The following is a 26,587-nucleotide window of genomic DNA, read 5'->3' as shown; positions in this document are numbered from 1 at the left end:
TAAGAACCATTCAATGTTGGTTGGGTGAATCAAATTTTATATTAAGTCACTGTTTTGCTAACACTGACTGGCAGATTTTCCGTGAAGCTGCCGGAAATAATATCAGTATGTATGTGGCTATGTTACTGGCTACATCGGTAAATCCCTTGAAGACGTAGTTCTCAGGATTACTGTTCGCACATAACCAAATCAGAAACCGTGGGTAAATGGTGACTTAAAGCTAGGACAGCTGCTTTCAATTCGGGCGATATGGATAAATAAAAAAAATCCAAATACGACCTCAGGAAAGCCAGCAAAATAGCTTAATACAGCTATAGAGTTAAATTAGAGTCATATTATCACGGCTGCAACACGTGGAATATGTGGAGTGGTATACTCACCATTAGAGACTACAAAGCGCAACCCAGCTATATCGCACAACAGTCTGCCTCTCTTCCTGATGAGCTAAATTCATTCTATGCTCGGTTTGAGGTCAGTAACACAGATCCAGCCAGGAGGATTCCAGAAATACAAGATGAAAACTCACTGATCATATCCAGAGCGGATGTGTGTAAAGTCTTTAAAAAGACCAATCCATACAAGGCTCCTGGCCCTGATGCTATCCCTGGCCGTGTTCTGAAGGCATGTGCAGACCAGCTGGCAGGTGTCTTCTCGGACATATTCAATCTTTCTGTAGCTCAGTCTGTAGTTCCTTCCTGCTTTAAGAAAACCACCATCGTCCCTGTCCCTAAGAAACCCAGAGTCAGCTGCCTGTATGACTACCCCATTGCACTCACATCAGTTATCATGAAGTGCTATGAGCGGCTGGTCAAAGCATACAGTACATCACCTCCTCACTGCCTGACACCCTAGACCCACTACAATTTGTGTATCGCTGGAACAGGTCAACAGAGGATGCTATTGCCACTGCCCTCCCATACCTGGATAAGAAAGGAATACAGTATATGTGAGAATAGTGTTTGTTGATTACATTCAATACCATAGTGCCCTCAAAGCTTGTCATCAAGCTTAAGGACCTGGGACTGAACACCTCCCTCTGTAATAGGATTCTGGACTTCTTGACGGAACATCCGCAAGGTGGCGAGGGTGGGCACCAACATATCCTCTACCCTGACTCTAAACACTGGAGCCCCCCAAGGCTGTGTGCTTAGCCCTGTCCTCTACTCCTTATTTACCCATGATTGTGTCGCCAGGCATAACTCAAACTCCATCATTATGTTTGCGGACGATACAACAGTCGTCGGCCTGATCACAGATGGTGAAGAGTCTGCGTACAGGGAGGAGGTTGAAACCCTAGCAGCATGGTGCCAGGAGAACAGCCTCTCTCTGAACATCCGTGAGACTAAGGAGATGATTGTGGATCATAGGAAACACCAGGGAGGAGGTCACACACCTATCTATATCAATGGGACTGCAGTGGAGAGGGTCAGGAGTTTTAAGTTCCTGGGAGTTAACATCACAGAGGACTTAACCTGGACCCACCACACCAACACCATGGTCAAAACAGTACGGCAGCGCCTCTTCTTTCTCCGAAGGCTAAAGACGTTTGGCATGCCATCACATATCCAGGCCAACGTCTACAGGTGCACCATGGAGAGCATCCTGACTGGTTGCATCACTGCCTGGAATGGGAACTGCTCTGCCCTGGATCGCAATGTACTGCAGAGGGTGGTGAAGTCAGCGCAGCTCATTACCGGCTGTGAGCTACCAAACATCCAGGATATCTACTCAGCTAGATGTGTTAAGAAGTCCAGGTCCATTCTCAAGGATCCCAGTCATCCCAGTCACAACCTGTTTTCTCTCCTACCATCCTACCAAACAGTATCGAAGTATTCAGTCAAAAACTAACAGATTATGGAACAGCTAAATCGCCAAGCTGCAGTTCCTTCAGCAAATCACCTGTAATGGCTACATGGTATTATGTAACCTTATTTTATAACTTTAATTTTGTGATTTCCCCCCCCCCCCCCTGATTGATTGAGATACACCTGGGTCTTGCCGACAGCAACAGCATATGGACAGGCAGTGGACCTCACCCAGCTTTACTTTAAACTTTACTCCTGCTCATTATTCACTGTGATTCTGGGATTCAACAGAAGCGCAATGCCCATTAAGTGTTATTCATTGAAAGTCGAGAAGTCATCACCAGAAGCCTTCTGCAGAAAGCAGAACTGTTCCCCTTTTCATGGTTTTTAGTCAAACATTTTTCAACAGAGTTTAGCTATGGTGCAACAGTGCCATTTTGTTTCATTAGTAAACCAGGCATTTCAGTACCTATTTAGAAATAATACAGCAAATGGATTCTGCTGCCATCTAGGGACTGTAGCTAAAACTACTTTTTTATCTTACAGTTGTTTCATGCCCTGATGTATTCATTCCAAATGGCAAAAAAGTAGCAGGACGACTGCCACCCTATGGATACAAAAGTTTTATTACCTTTGAATGTGATTCTGGCCACAAAGCGAATGGCACCTTGACCATTACCTGTGGAGTCAATGGCTGGTCCTCTGAACCTCCAACATGTTACAAAGGTGAGTTCTGACCTTCGCTGGTTGGTCCTGCTAAATGGAGATAAAGAATAATTGGTTTCAGATCCACTGTAAAGGTGATGTTCTTTTATGTAAGGTTTGTGATGGAAAGTGCTGATGTGATTTCAAAATACTTTTTTGTGAATTGACGGTAGAGGCAGATATTCAATAAAGGGTTATTTCCACAATGAAATTGATGAAAACTATAAAGCCAAGAAATTGGAGATGGCAAAAAATCAAGTTTTATGGTTATACTTATAAGCACCCAATATGTCCAAGTCTCATTGGGGGTGGTATTTTTTAATTTGTGTGGTGCAACAACAAAGGGCCCAGTCACTCACAAAGTGTAGATGAGCAGTCTAATCAAAGGTCATGTTGATGGCATTAAACGCATACTAGCTAGATACGTCATGCACGGCCTTTAATGTCGGCAGAAGGATTTTTAAATTGTCGTCCCATCAGGGCTCCAGAACAGCAGTCATGTGACTCTGCCTACCGTTACTCAAGTGTAGTTTCGGAGACTTCTGCATGTAGGAGGCTATAATAATCTTTGAAAGGCTGGGTGTAGATAGGATATTGTTTTTATATTTTAAAAATGTTACCTAGGTCTTTGCAGTCTTATGCGCATGACGTTCAAAAGTCTTGAAAAGCTTGAGAGCTGACCCTTAAATTCTTTGTTTTGGATCGCAACGTGAGCAACACGGCTTTTGATTTCACAAGGATACGGCTTTGATTTTACGTAACTGGTGCAGGGAACCCAGTAACATGCCTTCAGTCTTATCTCAGTAAAGATGCTCAAAATTGTCATGTAGCAAATACTTCAGGGTCAGCCGTGGTGTAGATGTGAGTATCATCTGCATAGAAGTTAATTCCTAACATTCCTTTTTATTAAAGGAAATGCTTGTCTGACAGGCAACTTGGTAAAACCTGTCCTGTTGCAAATCGTCTTGTTCTGGGTGTATGGGGCTATGAATTGGCCACCCTTATCATTTGCACAAAAGTGCCCCAAAATCAGTCTGCAGATAAGTAAAGAAGCAGAATGGAAATTAATTGTGCTGTGTGGCGTGACACCCAGTGGAGTAGAGTGCTGAAGTTACAGATCATATCTGCGGTGGCCCAGAAGTGCAAAACACAAAAACAAAAGTGAGCGCACAAACAAAAACGACACAACATAAACAAAAAAAGAGTGCACAAAGAAAAATGTGTTTATAATGGAAATCGGTTCTCACAATGGGCGTGACATTTGTTGTTACAGATGCAGCCATTCAAAATGAGTGAGGTATTTCGCGGCATACCCCGGTGGGCGTGTCGCAGTATCACGCGGTATGACGCAGTTAACGTGGTGTCACGTGGTTAACTATCCGGCGTCGCCTTGTAAAACTGCCAGGGGGAGCTTAACCTCTCATGTACAGCATTTGAGCCTTTAATTTTGAACTGTGTATTACAGCATGTTAATCATCAGTCATTAAAATGTTGGTATATTTTATGAAAGCAAGATTGCTCAGTTGGACAAAAGTACACAACCTACCTTTATCAGAAATATTTATGCATCAAAGCCTTTACTGAAGATATTACTAATAGTATTAATAATGGATGACTTTGGACAAGCTGTATACTCAAAGTATAATTTCTTTAGCACATTTGTACAAGCACTTGGAATCTGTCCAAGCCATACTTTGTCAGGCATTTTGTTTTACTTCAACGGGCATAAAAACTTCCTTGCTTTTAACAGGGCGTTTCATAATTTCTAACTACGAAAATGATTTAAAATGCGACACCTATCATTCAACTAGAGCTTAAAATATCACAAGGATCCTCAAGAGCACAGCAAAGAGTGTATTAAAAGACACTTGTATTTATCAACGCTTTCTTTTCCGTATACCAGATTTTATGGAACCACTTCAGAGGGGTGTCAGCCAGTCAGATTCCAGGAATCGGCACTTTAAAGGAAAAATACACACCAGTATTCCATTTCTCCCTAACGATTTTAAGCATCGAAGTATTTAACTAGCATGTGAAATAGCGTGTGAAAAAGTGGTAGTTTTAAGCTTTTCTGCTAATATAATATGGAATCGCGTATCTAAAGAATTTAATAACGGTATTCGTGTGCTGCGACAGGGCTGTGTAGGGCTGTTTCGCCTGCCTGTTCATGCGAGCTGTCTTGTAGCCGACTGGTCTAGGTGCGTGACTACCAGCTGGCAGGTTGTGTGTTCGAATCCAGCTGGTGCTAGACTTTTCTTTTAACAAACATTTCTTCGAAAAAATAGAATAGCGATATTATGGACAATCAATTGACTTTTATATTTCAAAATATCGCAACATGATCGATATTTGCGATATTTTGAACATATCTTCCCTTCTGACAGTGGTTCCTGCTTCTATTGTGTGTGTGTGTGCAACAGAGTAAATTTTTATAGAGAAATGGAGGCTGGACAGTACGCGTTACAATATAAACATTTATATTGATTTAAATCGTGTTCTGATTTAAATCGCAAATGCGTGTTTAATTATATGTGTTTTTTAATCATAATCAGGCTAATGCAACATAAATTGATACAGTATCTTTGTCTTCTAAGTATCTTAATAAACTTTCAGCATAGCTTTCTACCCGTCAAGATTTATATTTCTTGGGATTTTGGGATCAAATGTGGAAGGATTAGATTATAATCGTTTTTATTTGTCAAATACGTGATTGTATTTCTGAATGTTATGTGACACCTACAGTAGTTCACTGCTTTAAATACATCGAATTAAGAAAGTTATGTGTAGCACTTTAGAACTGTTTTCTGAACCAGGGAAAATCTGATCATGTTTCTCTATAACAATAATAAACTTTATTTTACATATCGCCTTTAAAAGTGGCATCTTAAAGCAATACAGTAGATCGAAAAACAGTTAAAAGGGACCAAATTAAATACCAGACAATCGCAAACGCGTTTTCAATAAAATTATTTTATTCATTCAGCAGTTTGTGAGAGGGACATCCAGCAGGGAGACACACACACACCGGTTTTCATTGACAAAATTGTTTTTTTTCAATTCCTCTTGTCTAACAGGAATGTTTTGTTTGTGGACAGACTGTTAGACAAGAGGAAAAGACCGCCTCCTCCTACGAAGCATTAATCGCGTATCTAAGGAAAATTGCAGTATACCTTTGTTCATGCACATCATTATACAGTACAGTATCTCAATTTGTATTTCGATTTAAAAAAATCGTTTGCCCAGCCACTACTGTTGTTATTGTTTTTATCCTGTAAAGCGTTTCCTTTTTCTGCGTTTTCCATTTCCTTTTTCTGATCACTCGCTTTCTGGATACACATCTCACCTGTCCTGTTCTTTGTTTTCCTGGTTTGCTGATTATGCCTGCTGCGGTCCACTCCTACCCTCACTTGGCGCAGTTCATTAACCCTTGTATGTGCTGTCCGCTCCGAAAATGCAATTAAAAAAAAGTCAAAAAACACGCTCAAAATACAATTTATAGCTTAATAAGATACACTCCACAGGCAAATTTAATTGTGTGTTAGTTTCCTGAATCCCATTATTTAAACTGCGACACTGATCATTCATCTCTAAATAAACTTTATTTTATATAGCGTTTTAAGCGAATAGGTAATTAGATTGCTCATAAACCTAATCGCTTTTTCTACATAAACACAGCGTGATTGCTCTCTGAAAATGCTTTTCCTTTATTTTTAAAGTAGGCTCAGATTTCAACTATAGATCGTATTATTGTAAACTTTCTTGGAAAAATGTATTTTATGTAAACCATGTTTGCTATTAATTCATTTAGGGCTAAAATACGTTCATTGTCTTCCAATCGAGTCGAGTTGACATTGGAAGCCTGCCACACCCGGACTGTTAAACCAACGCATTAGCACGTCAAAGCCCGTATTGGTATTGAGCCAGTATTGTCTTTAGTATTCCCCCCCTCTCCCCTCAATTCAGTTCAATTCAAGGTGTTTTATTTGCATGACAGATGGGTACAAGCAGTGTTGGGTATGTATATTGTAATGCTTACGGCAGACAGGCACTATGTAAGAGCCGGCCCACCAGAGCAGCGCACCGAGGGAGCGTCTGCATTTATAACTTAGTTTTTAAAATTAGTCAAGCAATATGAAGCATCTCCTTTTACGTTTAAGTCCCTTAAATACATTGAGCACAGCATTCTCACCACTTAAGATTGCTTTTGATACCATCCTTACACAAAGCAGAAGGGAGATCTTAGTGCCTGAGCATAAAAAGAATAGGAGCATACTGCAACGCGTGTGAAGTCCATAAACGATATTAATTTTGGAACTTAAACATACAGTATATGGCTGGTCTCGGTACTTTAAAGAAAACATACACACCAGTATTCCATTTCTCCCTAAACATTTTAAGCATCGAAGTCTTTAACTAACGCGATACCGGAGTCAACAAGCATACTTTTAGAATTTGATTAAAAGGGAATATAATATGGAATCGCGTATCTCAAGAAATTAATAACGATATAATTATATTCATGTTGCAAAAGAACTGCAACGGACATAAAAACTCCCTTGCTTTTAACAGAGCGTTCTATAATTTCTAACTACGAAAATGCCAGGTGAAAGGATTTGTAAACATATTTTGTTAAAGCAAGTCAGTTTTTTCCGCAACACATAAAATACATTTTTCCAAGAAAGTTTAGCCTTTGTCACTAATGAAACCACTAAATAAAGACATAAATATAGAAATCTTAAGATTTGTTTTATTTAATGTTGGTAGCAGGATGAACTGTCAGAGTGTATATTTTGTCGCAGAGTTGCTGCAAGATGTTAACAGTGAAAAAGGTATTTAGAAATGAGTTATTTCAAGATGAAAATTTTCAGAATAATTGCAAATCTAGCAGGATAGAGAAAGCACAGAAAACTGGCAGTTAGATTGATCAGATTAGTATGAAAAGTCATTTAGCAAAGGGAATGAGAAGAGTGACAAACTAGTATACTTTAGATCTTTTTAAATCTGATCATGTTTCCCTATAACAATAATAAAAAACTTTATTTGATATATCACCGTTAAAGGTGGCATCTCAAAGCAATACAGTAGATGTAAAAACAGATAAAAGGACCACAGATTACAAAGTAAATGCATATAAGAAAGACAAGCAGTTAGAGGTGCTACCAAAATTAGAAAATGAAGCAGATACAGACACTAAGTCTTCTGAAAAGAAAGGTTCTGAGGTTAGATTTAAACTGGCCCTGGTGTGTGTGTGTTTGTGTCTGTCTGTCTGTCCTGTGATGGACTGGCGCTATGTCCAGGGTGTATTCTGCCTTGTGTCCGTCGCTTACTGGGATAGGCTCCAAATCCTCTGTACTGGATAAAGAGATTAGAAATGGATGGAAGTAAAGGCACTGTGTGGATGGAACTATACACAGTGTTAGAAACCCACTATGAAATGGCAGCATCTCACTGAGAATAAAACATTTTATAGGGCTGGCTTAAGGAAACAGCCTTTCCACCTCTCTTGCACATCAGTATCCATACCTAGTTATTTAAACAAATTGCCTCTAATTATAAACATCTTAATATGCTGGCTCTGTGGATCCACATCAGCTATGTTTGCCCATTCCTTCAATTCATGTGCATCCAACACACAGTTCAAAGCTAGCAACTACACAAAATCTAAAATATGAGCTCTACTTGCCACTTACAGTACCAACAGTACCAGCTAACTTTAGTAGTGACATTTTCATGGATCTTTTTAACAATAAAATTTACAACATCAGACTTCAGACACAATTAAACAGGGCTCAAAAAAGTCTGGTACAAACATTTTCAGCATGGAATAAGCCTTTACTTTAATGGTATAAACCTTAAATGGATTCATATTCTCAATAAGATTTGGTGCTCAGTAACATGACTTAGAAAATGACAGAAGACATACGTATCATGCTTATCCTTCTATTTTTCATAATCGTAAACTCCTTAAGGCAGTTACATTTTCTCTGTTCTGACCTGGAGTTACAGAGAAATTTAAATTCTAATAAGAGATTTGTAATGAGGAAAGTCATACCAATCACTCATACCAGGATTTGCCATCACAATACAAATACTTTCTTTCTGTATGTGTTTATTTTGCAGTTTGAGTCTATGGCATTCCTTTGGGGGTCTATACTCCAAGGCATGACTTTTTTTATGGGAACATGACATTTTTTTAATGCAAGCTTCATATAAACCCTTAGCAGTGGTTACTGTCTGGAGCAGGTACTTGAATGGCACAGATTCATTGAAATGATTCAATTTCTTTTGAAAATATTTGGGATAATACATATTCCAGAAATCACAGCCGTTGAATTATCCAGAAATTAATTTCTCTCAGGGTGTATTTAACCCCTCATGGATGGCATTGTATGAAATGAGTTTGAAGTTCCCCATTTGCCTCTATTATGAGATGCTGTGGACACTATTTTATACATTTTAGGAGTGTCCATAGGAAGGTATGTTCTAGAAAGAGTGAACTTCTGTTTTGCCATTATTTTTAATAGGGGCGTTACATGTTTACACTTGGTGCTCCTACTAGAGGAGAGGATATGATTAATCTAGGCTTATCACAGAAACTGAAACACATCTGGTTGGTGAGTCTACTGTGGGTAAAATGTTACTGGTACCGCATGTTGTAAAGCTCGGTATTTTCTCTCTTGGCCTGACTTTTTTTAATGTCTGAGTGTTAGAATCCATGTTGTTGCTGGTAAGGGAATGGTAGGTGCTGTGATTGACACAGTCAAAGCCTTGTACAGAGATACCATTGTAGCTGTTTGACAGTATTTTAGATGCCCTTAGTTAAAAGCATGGGACGAAGTACTGCCAAGGGAAAGGGGGGGAGCAAGGATTTTTTCTTTGAGTTTGAGAGGTTATTTTTTGTTATATTGTGTTTCAGAAAGCAAGAAAATAAGATTTACTGTATGATAAAAAGAGAAAGAGCTGGAGTAGATCCTCAGATCAGTTTGCTACCAGCAATCAAACAAAAAAATGGAAAGAATTGTCTCCTCCTGATTGGAACCTTTCTTACTGTCTTATTATAATTTATCAGGCTACCTTTTAATTTCCACTGAGAGAAGGAAGTCACTTGTCATGCAGCTATTTTATTCTTCATTGCACAATATGCTCTAAGTTAGCAAATGAAACATGAAATAAATCAAGAATACGATTAACATGAATGTATAAACATCCAAACTATACTTTATCACATTTAATTATTGGGTTAGCTTTTTATTGAGCCAAAATGTTATAAATGTGTGAACGTCTGTAAAATGGAAATATTTATATTTTTCTCTTTTCTGTTACCTGCCTGACAGCATTTTGTATCCCATTCTGTATATTACTGGAAAATATTAGACCCAACCTAAAGAATTCATGGGGGTAGTGGGACACAGTACTGCAAAGAGTCTCCTAAAGGGACAGAGCTATTAGTACTTATGTGTTTGAGTCTGGAGAATATAGTAAACTCTAAACATTAAGGGAATGCATGGAATCGGAAAATATAAATTGCATAGTACACAAGACTTAACTGGTTTTATTCTAGGAAAGCAGACAAGACTGAGTCATGGGACTCAGAGGATCCAAGGCTAGACTGAGTATAATAGGCTTCGGGCTTCTATTGTGACATCTACTGTAAATTACAGAAATGTTAAAAGTAAACAAAATAAAGTAACTAGAATGTGGTCTGAAATCACCCCTTTAGACACCCCTTTTACTTCACTGGAGTCAGATATGAAAGGCAATAGTCTCCCGTTCTGTCTGCTGTGTGTTGCAGCAGAGGGACTCCCTGCAGCTGAAAGGGGCAGAGTAACTTGCATGCCCTCTAGTACAGTTTACACATGCACGACTTTAAAAGCTAGCAAGACAGGTTTCGATTCACATTAGCTGGCGAGCCTTGTTAAAAAACGAATGATAATGTAACATGCCACTGTTCATGAACAAAGTTATACTGAGATTTCCTAAGATACGCGATTAAAAAATAAATAAATAAAAATTTGAATCTCCTGCGGAACACATTCCATAAGAATCAGCGGTTTTACAGTATATATCGCCTTTAAAGGTGGCTTCTCAAAACGCTTTACGGGATAAAAAGAACCAGAACAGCAGCAACAACAATATTGTATTTCGTTGCATTTTGAAAACCAAGTAATAACTTAACTATACAGTACCTGCAAACGTTTCGTATGTTGCTGTCGTGAATGCCTGCGTACCCATAAGTATTTTATTTGCCTTGAGTCTGTCTACAGTATCTCTGTCCCACTACCCCCCTCTCTCCCTCAATTCAATTCAATTCAAGGTGTTTTATTTGCATGACAGATGGGTACAATTCTTGTTGGGAATGTATACTTTGATATTTACACCCGGCGCGGCACCGAGGGAGCGTCTGCATTTATAACTTGGTTTTTAAAATTAGTCAAGCAATATGAAGCATCTCCTTTAACTTTTAAGTCCCTTAAATACATTGAGCACAGCTTTCTCACCATCCTTACACAAAGCAGAAACTGTCCGATGACTCACAGTACAAGTGGAAAGATTACAGATTTTAATCGTCTTTAATTTTTTCTTTAATTTTGCCTGTGGAGTGTATCTTATTAAGCTATAAATTGTATTTTGAGCGCGTTTTTTGACTTTTTTTTAATTGCATTTTCGGCGCGGACAGCACATACAAGGGTTAATGAACTGCGCCAAGAAATTTAAAATAGTATTCTTTAGGTGTGAGGGTAGGAGTGGACCGCAGCAGGCATAATCAGCAAACCAGGAAAACAAAGAACAGGACAGGTGAGATGTGTATCCAGAAAGCGAGTGATCAGAAAAAGGAAATGGAAAACGCAGAAAAAGGAAACGCTTTACAGGATAAAAACAATAACAACAGTAGTGGCTGGGCAAACGATTTTTTTAAATCGAAATACAAATTGAGATACTGTACTGTATAATGATGTGCATGAACAAAGGTATACTGCAATTTTCCTTAGATACGCGATTAATGCTTCGTAGGAGGAGGCGGTCTTTTCCTCTTGTCTAACAGTCTGTCCACAAACAAAACATTCCTGTTAGACAAGAGGAATTGAAAAAAAACAATTTTGTCAATGAAAACCGGTGTGTGTGTGTCTCCCTGCTGGATGTCCCTCTCACAAACTGCTGAATGAATAAAATAATTTTATTGAAAACGCGTTTGCGATTGTCTGGTATTTAATTTGGTCCCTTTTAACTGTTTTTCGATCTACTGTATTGCTTTAAGATGCCACTTTTAAAGGCGATATGTAAAATAAAGTTTATTATTGTTATAGAGAAACATGATCAGATTTTCCCTGGTTCAGAAAAAAGTTCTAAAGTGCTACACATAACTTTCTTAATTCGATGTATTTAAAGCAGTGAACTACTGTAGGTGTCACATAACATTCAGAAATACAATCACGTATTTGACAAATAAAAACGATTATAATCTAATCCTTCCACATTTGATCCCAAAATCCCAAGAAATATAAATCTTGACGGGTAGAAAGCTATGCTGAAAGTTTATTAAGATACTTAGAAGACAAAGATACTGTATCAATTTATGTTGCATTAGCCTGATTATGATTAAAAAACACATATAATTAAACACGCATTTGCGATTTAAATCAGAACACGATTTAAATCAATATAAATGTTTATATTGTAACGCGTACTGTCCAGCCTCCATTTCTCTATAAAAATTTACTCTGTTGCACACACACACACAATAGAAGCAGGAACCACTGTCAGAAGGGAAGATATGTTCAAAATATCGCAAATATCGATCATGTTGCGATATTTTGAAATATAAAAGTCAATTGATTGTCCATAATATCGCTATTCTATTTTTTCGAAGAAATGTTTGTTAAAAGAAAAGTCTAGCACCAGCTGGATTCGAACACACAACCTGCCAGCTGGTAGTCACGCACCTAGACCAGTCGGCTACAAGACAGCTCGCATGAACAGGCAGGCGAAACAGCCCTACACAGCCCTGTCGCAGCACACGAATACCGTTATTAAATTCTTTAGATACGCAATTCCATATTACAGTATATTGGCAGAAAAGCTTAAAACTACCACTTTTTCACACGCTATTTCACATGCTAGTTAAATACTTCGATGCTTAAAATCGTTAGGGAGAAATGGAATACTGGTGTGTATTTTTTTCTTTAAAGTACCAAGACCAGCTATATGCTGTATGTTTATGTTCCAAAATTAATATCGTTTATGGCCTTCACACGCGTTACAGTATGCTCCTATTCTTTTTATGCTCAGCTACTAAGATTTCCCTTCAGTGGTAAAATTCAATATCTACAACGGGCACAGCAAAGACGTTTACTGTACTGTAAGTCTTTCTACGACAGACCAACGGACCACGAGTGCCCCTGTTGGTCAATCAATCACCTACTGCGGTGCCACGCGTCATCTTGCGTCACACTGAGCGACGCCACCTGCGGTACGTGTCTGTAACGCGCACTTTGAATGGCTGCATCTGTAGGTGAGATGGCCGCGCTGAGTGGAGTGCACATGTTGAGTTCTTGGTGAGACTTTTTTGTGAATTTTCTAAAATCTTAAACACCACAGCAGGAGGATGTTGTCTGTTTTGTGGAGGACAGCTTGGAGAAAACCATTCTTTTTGCCCACATTTCAGGAAATAAGTAGGATTTGCTTGTGCATTTGATTTAACGCTTTTCTTGTTGGACATCTTTCCTGTCGCTTTTGGTCTCTGAAATGTATGAACTGGGGAAATGTGGAGGTTTTCTCTTGATTTAGCAGAACAAAAGAGGTTGTGAAATACTTCTTCCACAGTATTTCAACAGTTAACGTTGCAGATTATACCGCACCAGCACAACGACCTGAAATCACGTGATTACTCCCTGGAGCCCCTTCAAGGTTTTCATGAAGAAGGCAACCTACATATTTCCCATAATGTGGCCACCAAGCTGCCCCTCTGCAAAACAGATGGAACATCCTGCTGTTGTGGTTTTTAAAAATACTTCACAAAAACATCTTTACCAAGAACTCAACACGTACACTCCACTCAGCTCTGCCCTCTCACCTAACAACAAATGTCATGTCCGTCGTGAGTGAGAACCTATTTCCATTTTTATCACACTTTTATTTGTGCACTCTTTTTTTTGTTTGTGTTGCTGTTTTTTGTTTGTGCACTTTGTTTTTCTTTGTTTTGCACTTCTGGGCCACTGTGCGTATCAAAGAGAGCATCTGATATTCAATAACTTGTCTTCCGCATCTAGCTCTAGTACTGCAGTATTTCATCAACACTAGCTACTTGATTCTCTAAAGATTTACAGTTTGTTTTATTGAATATGGTTTAAGAGTGTGACTGCTTCCCTGCAAAGATAAGCCACAACAACCAAACATTCTAAAACTTTTTCCTGCACCATCTGCCCTTTTTGTGCAGAACTACGAAGAAAGCGGATGCTTTGATAGTTAAAGTACTGGTATTTGCAACTGAAGTGAATGTAGAAGAACTTGTGTATTACCATTCACTAAATTTAAGGGATATTTTACTTCAGCTTGATTTAAATGTTAAAAAAATCCTTAACATTGGGAAAATAACATCTTTAGAATTGGTACATATCTGGTACAGTATGCTCATATGTAATTTAGATATGGGTGATTTTATTGTTTAATTTATTTTATCATAGTTGCTGCTCCTACCACAACGACGCCAACCCAGTCCACATCAACAGAATCCGGTAATCTTCTTTTATTGTCAGTTTGTATTGTTAAATGAATCTTACTAATTCTTGCCCAAATCAAAATAAAAGTTTTTTAATTTTTGCTTTTTATGGTTGGTATTGTTCTGAGTAATAACTGAGCATTGTCTTGACCTGATTATTCATAAAAGAATGAGAAGGCTGTTACTGTGTCATCAATTGAGTCTGATTTTTATATTTAGTTGTGTGTACGTTAAAGACTTGGTGAAAGTTGTTTGGAGAGATTTTACAATGTTAAAATATTGAACGATTTTCTACTTATATGACCGTCTTGGCTACAGTTCTGGCCAAATCCCATGTAATTTATCTTTTCTGTCACTTTATTAAGAATTTCGGTACATCTGTTGTACAATTTTGTTGCTGTGTTTTCACATCGCAGTCTCTAGTTAATGTTTTCTGGGTTATGCCTCAAAAATAAAAAAAATCCTACCTTATTGTGAAAATTTAAGGAATATCCACAGCCACGTTTCTAAATTTTCAGTGGTGTACTTTCCATTTTATATTACAGATGTTTTCTACATGGCAGAATTGTATTAGGAACATTAAGTTCCTAATGAACATATTTGTTAATGTTGACGCACTCTTGACGCACTCACTGGAACTTCTTGTGATTGGCAAAGTGCTGTATACAAAGGAACTCTTAATTTTCAAAATGCTTATTAAGTATACATATTAAGCAGTGCAGTTTGAGTTAAGACATGCATATTGTTAGACTTTAGTAGTTCAAGTAGGTAGCCACGTCAGCATACATAGGCTGCAAAGGTTTATTCCATGCTGAAAAGAGAAAAACACAACTTTTGGCTGTGGAGCCTTCTTTGTGTGTGTGGGTTTTGACACATTAGACTAAAATTTTTCGTACGTTACCAGAGATGTGCGATGTTTGTCACGACCGTCTTTTTTTTTTTTGTGGCTCAGTCGTCGCTTTACTAAATCAGTCTTGAACGCCGTTAGCTGCTCGGTGGCCATCAGTGTTTTGACGGTTCAGATCTCTAAAACTGCATAATGTCTAGGAGAAACGTTTTACAGGGCCACATACCCGACCTGTGGCCTGTTATCTCATCCAGCATAGTCCGAGTGTGAACGGAAAAGTGTCCTTTATCTTTCCTAGTCCTACCATGTGTAGTGGGAGGACCAACTACATTTGATTGATTCATTTTTGGTTGTATTTACTCCAAATATAGGTGGATCTCCCCCTTTAAGCTTAAAAATCTTCAAACACGGGATAATGGACTGCATTCCCGTTAGTTAGAAGCGCAGACTAGGCAATAGCATTTCTGCTACTAGCATAATCTCAAAATTGGAGATTTATGTCGTTTTTCTTGGCTTCCCCTAATATTAGGAGTCTCTTCAACTACAAGACCAATTACTGTAACAACGAGCAGAGGAACATCTCCCATCATAAAACATACTGGTAACTTGTAAAACTTAGCACTGTTTCGTTAAACAACCTCACATTCTGCTAAAGGCTCAGGCGGTTTTTGTCTGAATCCTTTCATGTCTGTTAATTTTTTTTCCACTGCAGATTTTTTTGCTTTTAGCTGTCTGTTGAAGTATTTTTATATCAACCCTGGATTTTTGGTTGTCTCCATCACCACATAATTTGTTAATGCTACAAACTGTATTTGTGTACAGCTTAATTAAAATTGATAATGTTTAGGATTATTTTATTAGAGAAGGAAACAATCATAAAAAAGAGCCATGGAATGTGCAGTTTTTAAAATTTACTTGTAAATTAATTATTGCAATGCCAAAATTCAGACATTTAATTAGATCACAATTAAATACATCTAATTAATGAAAGTCATTTAGGTGTGAAGTGACCTAAATTTTTTGTTCTTTTGAAGGTGTACTTTTATGTGATGACATTATCCAAGTCAAAGTCACAAATGGAATCATACCCTTTCTTAATGAAATGCAACTTAATTTGGGTGCTCTGAGATTGTACTGTGAAATTCAGCACTTTCCATTATACCATTGATGTACTTAAAACAATGCATAAGGATTTTCATGGCACAATGACAGTCTCAAAATTCAAGTGTTTTAATGCCGTGAATTGTATGATGCAAGTGTAGGATTACAGATGTTGTGGTAGTTTGCATCGCTTCCTCTTGCATGAGAAAAGATGGCATTCATAACCTGTCAAAATTGCTTTAATGTTATCTTTATAAAATGCTTCTGCCTTTTTTTTCCTTCTGCTGCATCCTGAACTTGGAGTCACAGTAATGATCACAACTCTTCATTCTTAAATGTCTGCTTTCTAAAGTTCAGTCTGCATTAGTCCAGTTATTGAATTAATAAGCCTTTTAAATGTTTCTTATTCTTAGTCACTGAAGAATGTGAGTAAAATTTAAATATTCATGAAAAATCAGGTCTGTGGCTCTTTAGGACCATGTAGAAAAATACCATCCTGGTTCCTGTTTTTAAGATGATGTGCTATCCTACTTAATTTTCTAAACATTTTGTAGTAAAGTGCCACTGTTGTAATTTTTGTCCCTTTTTTATTATTTAGATCATGTTCAAGAAGATCAACGAAGTAAGTCAAATTTAAGTTTTGATATTGTTTTTTTAAGTATCATATTTGTATCATTTTTTATTAATTGATTTGCTAACAAATATTTTTACAAACTTTTTTCAGACAAGGCATTGGCGATTGGTTTGTCTGTTGGTGGCTTTCTGATTGGTAAGTAAGGTGATAGTGACAGTTCAGTAAAGTCTTTATGATGGGTAGATTGGATATCTGTGAAAGGGAGCTGTTATTTTACAGCTTCACAATACTGATGTTATTAATAGCTCCTTTCTTAAACCTGAAATCAGGAGGAGAGATGCCACTTGAATTTCCTGGAGTTTTGGTGAAAGTTTGCTTCACTTATTTTTGCTTTTGTTTCAAAAAACTATATTCCTATCTCTCCACACTCTGTTATACTTTAGATTCACATGCATCATGATGGAGTTCCCTCTCTATTCTTCCTTTTAGTCTTGAATAGACAAGTGGCCCCCTGAATAAAGAGACAGTTAGGATTAGGTTAGGAACATCATTTTTATGATTGTACTGTGATTTTCAAGATGTAGGTTGGAAATGTGCAGAGAAAAGTGTCTAAAAACATCTGAGGCAAGAAAGAAAAGTGAGGTTAAGAAGTAAACACTACTCACGATTTGCATCTGATGAATGAGCTGGAAGATGAAGGATAAAAATAAAAAAAATCAGAACTATCTCATGCTGAGACTAATGAAAGAGTGAAAATAATCTCAACTGAACTACTGTGCTTTGCTGAAGCTGCTACTCTGTGAAGAAAATAAGACGGATTTCCTGTAGTAAAGTAGTAGGTACTGTTGTTACTGGGCAGTACCAAAAACTACAAGCCAGCAATGTGTGTGTGCATGTAACAGGAATTCTCTGTGTGTGTGAAGGATTCACAGATGTGAAGGTAAAATTGTTTTTTCAATGTAATTGTCAGTTGTCTGTAGGGGAAGAAAAGAACACAGAGGGAAGTGTTGTGTTCAGGGAAGGGCAAAAAGCACGGACAGGTTATCAGACCATTCCTTTGTGAACAACCACGTTACCAATGATTGAATGAGGGGGTTGTATACAGTACATCTCTAAAGTTTCTTCAGAAGCGGTGATGGTAAAAAAAAAAAGTAGATCTTGGCAGGTCGTAAAAGAACATCATTTTGTGTTTTTCTCTTTGTACTTGTGTAATTACTGCAGGTAATTACACATGTGACCCACATTCATTTTTGCAAACAAACACTGCCTTTAGAAGTATTGCTCTGACATGTGAAAAGACATCAGTTTCATTATCCCTTCTCTCCTTTTCCTTGACAGTATTGTTAGCAGGGGGCTTTTTTTACTGGCGTCACAAAAAGAAGGAAGGGTGAGATCACTCTATTTAAGTAGAGCTGCAGTTGTCTGTGCAAGCTTGCATGGTGCTCACTGTCTACACGGGCTTCTTAACTTTCTAACACTGCTGTCAGTTTGGATACTTTTGTGTCATATTTAAACTTCAGTGTGAAGGTGGGGAACCTATCTTATGGCTTCGTATGAAGTAATGAGCTTATCAAATAGGCTTTTCTCGTGCCAAATGTCTGAATAGATTTATTTTCTGAAGCATTTCTGAGATATGGAATTAGTCTTCTTTAAGAATATTGAATTAACTGCTATTATCACCACTGAATTCAAATATCTTTAGATTCCTTAAAGTCAGCAGCACATGAGACTGTCATGTCAGCAGTTGTGCTGCGAGTTGTGGTTCATTTGAGTAGTAAGCAGGGAGTCTTTGCAGAGCAGTGCTCAGGTGCACGGTAACCTTGTATGGTTTTTGATGCAATGTAATTACAGTGAAAATCATGAATAATAACCTTATTAACTAGCCAGCTTGTGAACTGTTCAATACAAGTTCAAATCTATTATAAAAAAATAGCAGCATTGATCTCCATTTCCTTGCTGATTAAAGTACAAGAGTGGCAGTGCACTTGACATGGATTGCACTGAGGTAGCCAGTTCCCGGTGATTTTTCTTTATGGGGCTGAATGACGCAGTGTTGTGGCCTAGCTTTGAAATGTTATAACCTTATCTGCTTATAGCTTTGAATTACTAATAATGATCATTAACGCTCAAGGAAAAAGTGCTCAAAATATTCTCTTTTTGGTGCTTTACAAATTAATTTTACTCAGGATATTTATTTCATTGCAAGGTTTATACGTTTACTCACTTTAAAGATAAAAGTGAAAATATTTGGAAAAAGCTAAAAAGAGACTAGTTCTATATGTCTTGTAGGAAGCAATTTCTGTTTCTCTACCTTTGGTCCTAATTAGGAGAACCTGTTTTTTTGTTTGCAGGACTTCTGGCTGCTGTATAGGCTTAACAAATGCCCTTTCTCTTAACTTGTTTAATTGGCATATATGTTGTCTTTGAACCACGTTCACTGGTATGTCTCAAAGGTCTTCAACTAGAATGACTGATGACTGTCTCTGGAAATGGACTCTGCACTTTATTCTGTTGTAGCTGAACAGTTCTTTTTGCTAAAACTGACACAAAAACAAATGTTTCCAATTTATTACTAGTAGGTTATTGGTTAATGTGGTATATAATTGTACAAATTTAAATTATTGCTTTTCTAAGTCTATATTGGAATGTCTGAATAGCTGGTGGCCACCATACAGACATACCAGGGAACAGCATGTGGTTTCAACCTTTTACTATTCTCATTTTGCTCCCCCAAAATAAATTTTAAAGCATTATCAAATTTTCTGTTCAAGCTAATATCTGTGCTTCCCAGACATGTAATTATAATTTGAGGATCCTTTCACACTGGGTACATTTGTGAAATTAACCAAGATAGTACCCTTACAATGTATCATCAGTGTTTCTTCAGAGATCAGAGATATTGTGAACAGGATGGACAGGAGATTGGAAAGCCTAAAACGCCATCTTGAAGATGTGCAATGGGTATGCCCCTTAAGATTGGGAAAATGTATTCGGTGTGTCAGCCTGTACTACAAAATTTCAATTTATTTAACTCCAGCTGCCATTATGAGAGGTCTTAATTACGAGAAAAAAAGATGAAGGCCTTAAATGAAGGAGCAGCAAATCTCATCTAGAAATTTCTTTTAACAGACACCTTACAGTATGTGTTTCCATAGATAGAGCAGTAATAATAACTTGACAAAAAATAGAACCAGCTGAAGTATTAAATTGACTTATAAATGAATACTTACAAATTACAAATCTGCCAAAACCTCTAGTTTGATGTAGTTTTAGTTGAAATTGGTGCTTTTGTCTTGTTGACTACTGCAGAATTGTGAGTGCACGAAGCTTGCTCTTCAGGTGTTGGGATAGCTGTTAAGTTCACTTGTACCCAGATGTGTTTGGAGCACGCTCTTACTAACTTTAGAAATGGACATTCACAATGATGATGTTTTTAAAATTCCTTTTGTATTTGCACTGTATTGCCATTTTAAAATGTAATTAAAGTAACTGTACTTGTAATTATTCACATTTTGAAAGATGCCAGTGTTAACTCTCTCATGTTTTCAAGTTGTATAAGTAGCAAGAAGCTTTAAAGATTTGTTTGGGATGGCAAAGTGGCATTTTCTTAAATTTGCAGAATGTTTCTTGTGGGATGGGGTTAATGGAATATAGAAGTGTAAATACTAATCACTGTTGTCCTTTTAAGTAGAAAAGCTATTTTGTCTTACGGAATTACTGTTAAAATAATCGACAAGTACAGTCTGCTCCTGTATTTGAGTACCTGAAGCCACTGTTTAAAAGCATCTTAGTTGTTGCATTAGTTACCATCAACAAATATGCAAGGTTTTGCTTATAAAGGTTTTATCCATAGCATCCAGACTTCAAATGCAAGAGGAATGTTTATTTACTGCTTTATTTTCAACATATAGCTATTACCACACATCAGAAAAACAGCAAGAAGATCAATACTGAAGAGTTTCAAAAAATAATAATTTCAGATTCTTGACAAGGTATCTACTGATTTATGTGTCTGTGGTGTCCATACTTAAACATATAATTTTCTCTCTCTCAACAGTTCTGCCTCTGTTGTTTGAAAAGTTGTGAACAGAGCAGGTGGAAATATGTAAAATGTGCCTAGGTTAGAAAATCTGTTCTATTTTCTCTGCTTAAATATACATTATTTTCTGATCCATACAATGGGCAAATAACTTGCGATTATCTGAGCTGTGTCTCTCCACACCCCTGAATATCCCTTTTGACTTTCAGGGTTTGAAGTGTCTACCAGAGCCTCATAAATACAACACTGCAGTGATTGAATGGACAGCATTTGTCAGTGTAAACACCCCAAGTACTTTTTCTAAAACATAGCAAAATTTAGTTTGGGAGAATTAACCCAAATGTGGTTATCAACCCTGACCGACCGATTATCTGTCTTAATCAGGACAAGTGTTTAGTTAAACGTATGCTACATAATGTTGTAGTGTCAGATAAAAGTAGGCCTTTAAAGATTTTTTTTTCTGCATTACTAATGTACTGTACATCTTATTTTTTACAGAACAGTGCTTCCATTTACTCAACATTGTGTTTTTATGTTTCGGTAAATAGACACTGGTGTCACTGGTTGTCTCTGCAGTCATGCAGTGTTGTATAAGTACTGTATACTTATGGTGTGGTGTGCCAATTCCTTTCTAGAAGATTTAATGTTGTGCTTCTTTATATGCTGGATACCTTAATTCTGTGCTCATATTTCAATGGGTACAACTATGTATGATGGCAATGTGATCGATTGCCAACCTTTGAAATGCTGTAGGATAAATTTAAGTCACAGAGTGGTTGGACATGTAGCAGTCAGGATTTTAAATACTGTGAATTTCCTGACTCCCAAGAAATTCAGACAGACCACTGTTACTGCTTTAAACTTCATAGGTAGAATTTACCTACTATGAGGGTAGTCAAACTTAAATATAAATTGAAATGTATAATATTTTCCCAAAACATTTAAAGAAAACTTAATTTGTGCAGCTTTTCTAATCTACTGCTCATCGATAAAAAGAAACAACCAAATGGTTATATCATCTATTAGATGGGGCCACATTCAATTTGCAGTTGAAATATCATCAAAACCACTTTATTTAAATAATAAAATACTGAATAAATTGGTTCACTTTGGCAGAGCTATTAAACTGAAGTATTTACTCATACACCTGATGAAATAGGTACATAAAAATGTTATAGAATTAATTATTGGACAATGTCTTGCTTAAAATGCTAACCATTTGCAATGGTACTAAAATTACAATACAAAATATTTAATATTTTTCTTCTAAGGAAGATACATTAACTAATCCATAAATATTTAAATATGAGTTTTTCTTCTATCTAGAGGGTCTGTATCTGTATTCTAAATCTAGAGGGTTTGTATCTGTTTTTGTCTGGAACGTACAGTATACCCAGTCGTATATACATTGGTTATTGTCATTGTGTTTAAAGTTTTAAAAAAATGGCTGGATGAGATCCTTTGATAAAGTGAACGTCTAACATCCCAAAGGCTTTTTTAGTTGGACCAAATGGTTAACCTTTCTTATGTTAATGTCTAAACTTACTGTTTTTTTCTTTTGCAGCACAAAGCGTTCTGTGTATTAGTGTGGTGCTGATTCTATGAAAGAAGATTCCCGTTTGTACAGAACATGCAGACGACACGATTGCATCTGAGAATGTAGATCTTATTTTCTTTCTATTGAAGTTGTAATATAGTGGTTTCATTGGGGTTGGCAGTCAAATCAAGAATAGGGCATTAAGTACCACTGCTCCCTATAATAAGAAAAGACAAAAATTCAAGCACTTATACATCACAGCTTTCTAGACACCTCATTTTCTACACTAATTTGGTTCACAAGTTGTGCATTTTAGACCACAGTTAACCTGATTAAATGTTTAGCACCAGGACATAAGATATATTTGGATTATTTAGCAAAATGTTACAACAGTATATATTCAAATCTGAATATGTATGTGAACTCTTAGATTCAGTAACTGATGATTCTGTAAAGAAAAATGGGCCAATACTCTTTACGTTGATGTGAGGGAAATTAGAAAACATCTAGTTGAAGTGATTGCTGCAAAAGGAGGAGCCATCGTTTGCTGGATTTAAGGTTCACTTACTTCTTCCCCTGAGGATATATACTGTTTGATTGTTATAAATCAGTCCGATTAATTTAATGTATTTTCACACGTCTATTAATCTTTTATTTAGGCATAGAAGAATATTGACCAATACTGGGGGGTTCTCAGTCTGTTTCTTGGCACCATACTGTATATGAGAGGGGAATGAGTGTCATTTGATCACATTACTTCACAACGTAAATTTTGTGACACCAGAATATTTGAGCTTTTAGAACAGGGGTATTTATTTCTGATTATGCTATGCTTTAAAAATAATCTGCTGTTAATAAACTAATTTTAATTTTGATTTTTTCTTTGAAAGCTTGTGCAGTCTAGCCAAAGCTGAGAAGCTAAATTTTGAATCCTGTTCATATAAGGAGTTGAGGATACTAGTGCATTAACTGTTGACAGAGTGTTTTGTACTTGAGACCAAAATGTGACTTCAATACTCTCTGGCAAAGGAGATGATTAAATCCATACTGTAGCCACTTCATATGTAGTATTTAGATTTCAGAGTTAGAATTCAATAATTCATATACATTTAAATTCCGTCCTGTCCTTTCAATGGCACTTTAGTGTTCATGACTAAAAAAGCTTGTTGCATCAAGGGTGTGTTACAATTCCTGTTGCTCATTTTAATCCTGTTCACATTTATCCCCTATGTCAAGCAGAGAGGTTTCTTGTTTCTTTGATATCTGAGAAATTGAAATTGATCTAATTGTAAAACTTCTGTTTCTGTTAATACCCCCCCCCCTTCTGCAAATTAGCTGCTACAAAGAGAGGGAGGTTTTTCCATTTATGAAGTCAGCAGTTTCACTCTGTCATCCCACCTTCAAAGGAGGGGAATAAAATGAAAGCCTTTATGTAACCCATTTCTTATACTTTGAGAGAATAAACAAAATTGCACTATTAAAAAAAAAAAATTCCAAGGTGGTACATTTGTTTCAGTGAGTCTGGGCTTGATTGTTAATGTAGTGGTGGAACTTTAAATGTGGCTTTTCACGCACACTGTTGCCTTATAGAGCAGAATTCTGTTGACTGTGGTTGACATACTTAGCAATAGCTTACGCCAGAAGACCTCCACTGTTTCTTCTGTAATTTCAACCATGTTTTAAGTGTAGGTGCTGTACAAATTATTCAGCATTTTTTTCTTTATTGTTGACCAGGATGTTTGGTAGTTGGATGATGTAGTTATAGAATCAGATGGCGTTACTTTAAAAACTGTTAAGTAAAATAAATCCTCATTGGAAGCATGGATTGAAATTCGCTTCTGATATTAAATTTTGAATATAGGGTAAGTAAGCTACAGTATGTAGCTTGGTATACTGTTCATGATACCTTTGCTTAAAATACATTGAAGGAAAACATTTAAGGGTTTCAGGGGTATAAGATAAAAAATGTAAATATTATATGAGGAAACTTACTTATTACACTTTCTCTGAGGTAATTGTAATCATTTGTATCTCAAAAATAAAAAATAAAAAATCTCAAAAATAAATAAATTTCTGAATACTTCTGCAGTCACTGAAACCCAAATCCATTCATCTTTAGCTTGAGAGTAAGTGAAATAGTAAGTGAAGTTTTTTACCTTTATATATCTCATGGTCAGGGAGGTGTCCTTTTACAGTTAAGTGTTGCCTGATGCACAATAGTTGATCTGGCCTTGGGTTTTGTGTATTAGGCTTGGGCAGAATGCAAAGAGAATTCTAACTTGTCATTCAGAAGCTTACAGGTAAATAGCCTTCAAGCTGTTCCAAATTACTCAGATTGTAGGTGATTAAGGTTTTGTTAGTACACTTCCAGACTGCTGTTTTACTGCTGTGGTCCTAAATTATATTGGAATAATTTCCTTTTTTTACCAGGAAGATAAAGAAAAGTTATAGCAAAGATTGTGGTTCTTATTAATTGGGACTGTATGAATTGTGGCATAATCCAATAAATTTCCTATGAGCTGTATTTTGATAGACTTAGGAAAGGCTTACACTTATTTTTTTAAACGTTTATATTATTTTGCCTCAGTATTTTGTATATATGAAGTGTGAGATAAGTACTTATTTATGACATTAGAATACTTTGTTGACCAAAACATTTCTTTGTGGAAAATTGACTCATTCATTAGAGCATCTTAACTATCATTTGTTAGGATAAAGTGAATGTTCAGTAACCTTAGTATTACCATTGACATATTTGTTTAACAAGCAATATTTAATATACAGATAATGATTATAAGTAACATCTAGATGATATAGGATGCTAATACTTGCCTGTCCTTGAAAATAAAGGAAGGTGTTAATATACAGAACATAATCACTACACCTTTTTTGTGTAATGCTGTGGGAAAAATTGGACTTTCTCTTTTTGAAAAACGGAGTCCTGTGTGTACTGAGTTTTAAGTTGGCTCTGACAATGGAAGGCATATAAAACAAAAACACGTGTCTTGGCCTTAAGCATCCTGCAGCTGTTAAAGAGAAATACAGTATGAAACAGTACAATATAAAGCAGGTTAACAAAAAAAAACACACCCTTTTAATGCTGAATCGTGAAATTCTACCAGGAAGAAATATTACCATAACCCTCAAATGCTTTCCTTACATTCAGATATTTTGTCTTGGCTTGATCTGTATGTATTAGCATTACAATACTGAATCTGCAAGACTGCTAATAAAGTCAGAGGACAAGTTCATTTTGTGAACATGAATGAAATTGAAAAGTTGATGTTGTGTTTTTGTGGCTATGTGAATATTTTGAAACAGATTTTAAGAATTCTACAAATTATTTATGTGAAAGGTTGTCTTAAGCAGCTGAAGATCCACTATCCCTGTTCCAGTTCTACTCATCGATACAGTATATCCATAATACTAGACCTACTGCTCGAAATCTAAAATAAAAAATATTTCAGTTCTCATGTAACTGTACATCTGGTTTCTTATTTCTGTGAGTCTTGGGGTGGGTGGAAAGGCAGGGATAATGCATGTTTAGCTTTCCAGTGAATCTCATATTGTCATTCAGTTTGTGTTTCAAGCTTTAATAAAAAGCTTTAAAGAATATGTGTATTTTGTCAACTGCTTCCTTTAAAGCTAGGATGAGTCCAAGACATACATTACATATGTTTTTTTTTTATTGCTGTATTAATACTGTTGGTCATATTGACCACCAAGTCCCTGTTGGCCTGGGATAATTGGGTGTACAATTGGGTGTGGCAGAATGCAAACAATTGCCAGCATGAATTGGGAACAAGATGCATAGCATAGGCTACCGTTTCCAAGTGTTAACTTGAACAGTTCCTTGCATTTCGTGTTTTTAGCGAGAAACACTACTATTTCATGTAGTTTGCAGAGCAACAGGAGGACGTTAAAGTGGTTTACTGGCTCTACTCTGATCCTCACCTTTTATTCTACTGATGTATTATAGAAAGGGGGGTTTAAGGCATCTTTAGGAAAGTTGGAGTTTATTTTTACTTGGATTTTCTTTTGAACATGGACATGATACTGTGGAGAGTCCCAGTTTATGGTTGGGCTTGAAGTATGCATTGCATGTAGTAAATGGTTTATACGACAGGCAGCAGATGGAGTCAGTGGACGATTTTAGGGGAGAAAAGCGCAGAACAAAAAGCGCTTTCCTTCTTTTCAATGTTCGAAGACTTGCCGCCTTCTGTGTCTGAAGAATGCCAGTGTTTCTTGGGCACAAGCCTTCAT

General features: G+C 36.7%; 1 protein-coding gene across 17 annotated transcripts in view; it reads left to right on the top strand.

Annotated features, from left to right (window-relative positions):
- The window catches only part of LOC148830896 (C4b-binding protein alpha chain-like), a 37,158-nt gene extending 11,219 nt beyond the window's left edge, over positions 1-25,939 (top strand). For 3 of the 17 annotated variants that reach the window (XM_088921263.1, XM_088921264.1, XM_088921280.1), the window contains 8 exons: positions 2,352-2,531; positions 14,192-14,242; positions 15,603-15,674; positions 16,773-16,796; positions 16,899-16,943; positions 18,087-18,135; positions 20,660-20,740; positions 22,352-25,939. In XM_088921263.1, coding sequence (XP_088777389.1) covers positions 2,352-2,531; positions 14,192-14,242; positions 15,603-15,674; positions 16,773-16,796; positions 16,899-16,943; positions 18,087-18,135; positions 20,660-20,702 — 464 coding nt within the window. In that variant the 3' untranslated portion in view covers positions 20,703-20,740; positions 22,352-25,939. Of the gene's footprint in view, positions 1-2,351; positions 2,532-14,191; positions 14,243-15,602; positions 15,675-16,772; positions 16,797-16,898; positions 16,944-18,086; positions 18,136-20,659; positions 20,741-20,805; positions 20,869-22,351 lie in introns of all 17 variants that reach the window. The other 14 variants (XM_088921272.1, XM_088921273.1, XM_088921265.1 and 11 more) reach the window with 11 other exon arrangements.
- Positions 25,940-26,587: the final 648 nt, after the last annotated feature.

This window comes from Atractosteus spatula, chromosome 7 (genome assembly GCF_055471065.1).
Source record: "Atractosteus spatula isolate fAtrSpa1 chromosome 7, fAtrSpa1.hap1, whole genome shotgun sequence".
Taxonomy (NCBI): Eukaryota; Metazoa; Chordata; class Actinopteri; order Semionotiformes; family Lepisosteidae; genus Atractosteus; species Atractosteus spatula.
Note: the sequence above shows the minus strand (reverse complement) of the source record. Positions and strands in the feature narration are given on the sequence as shown.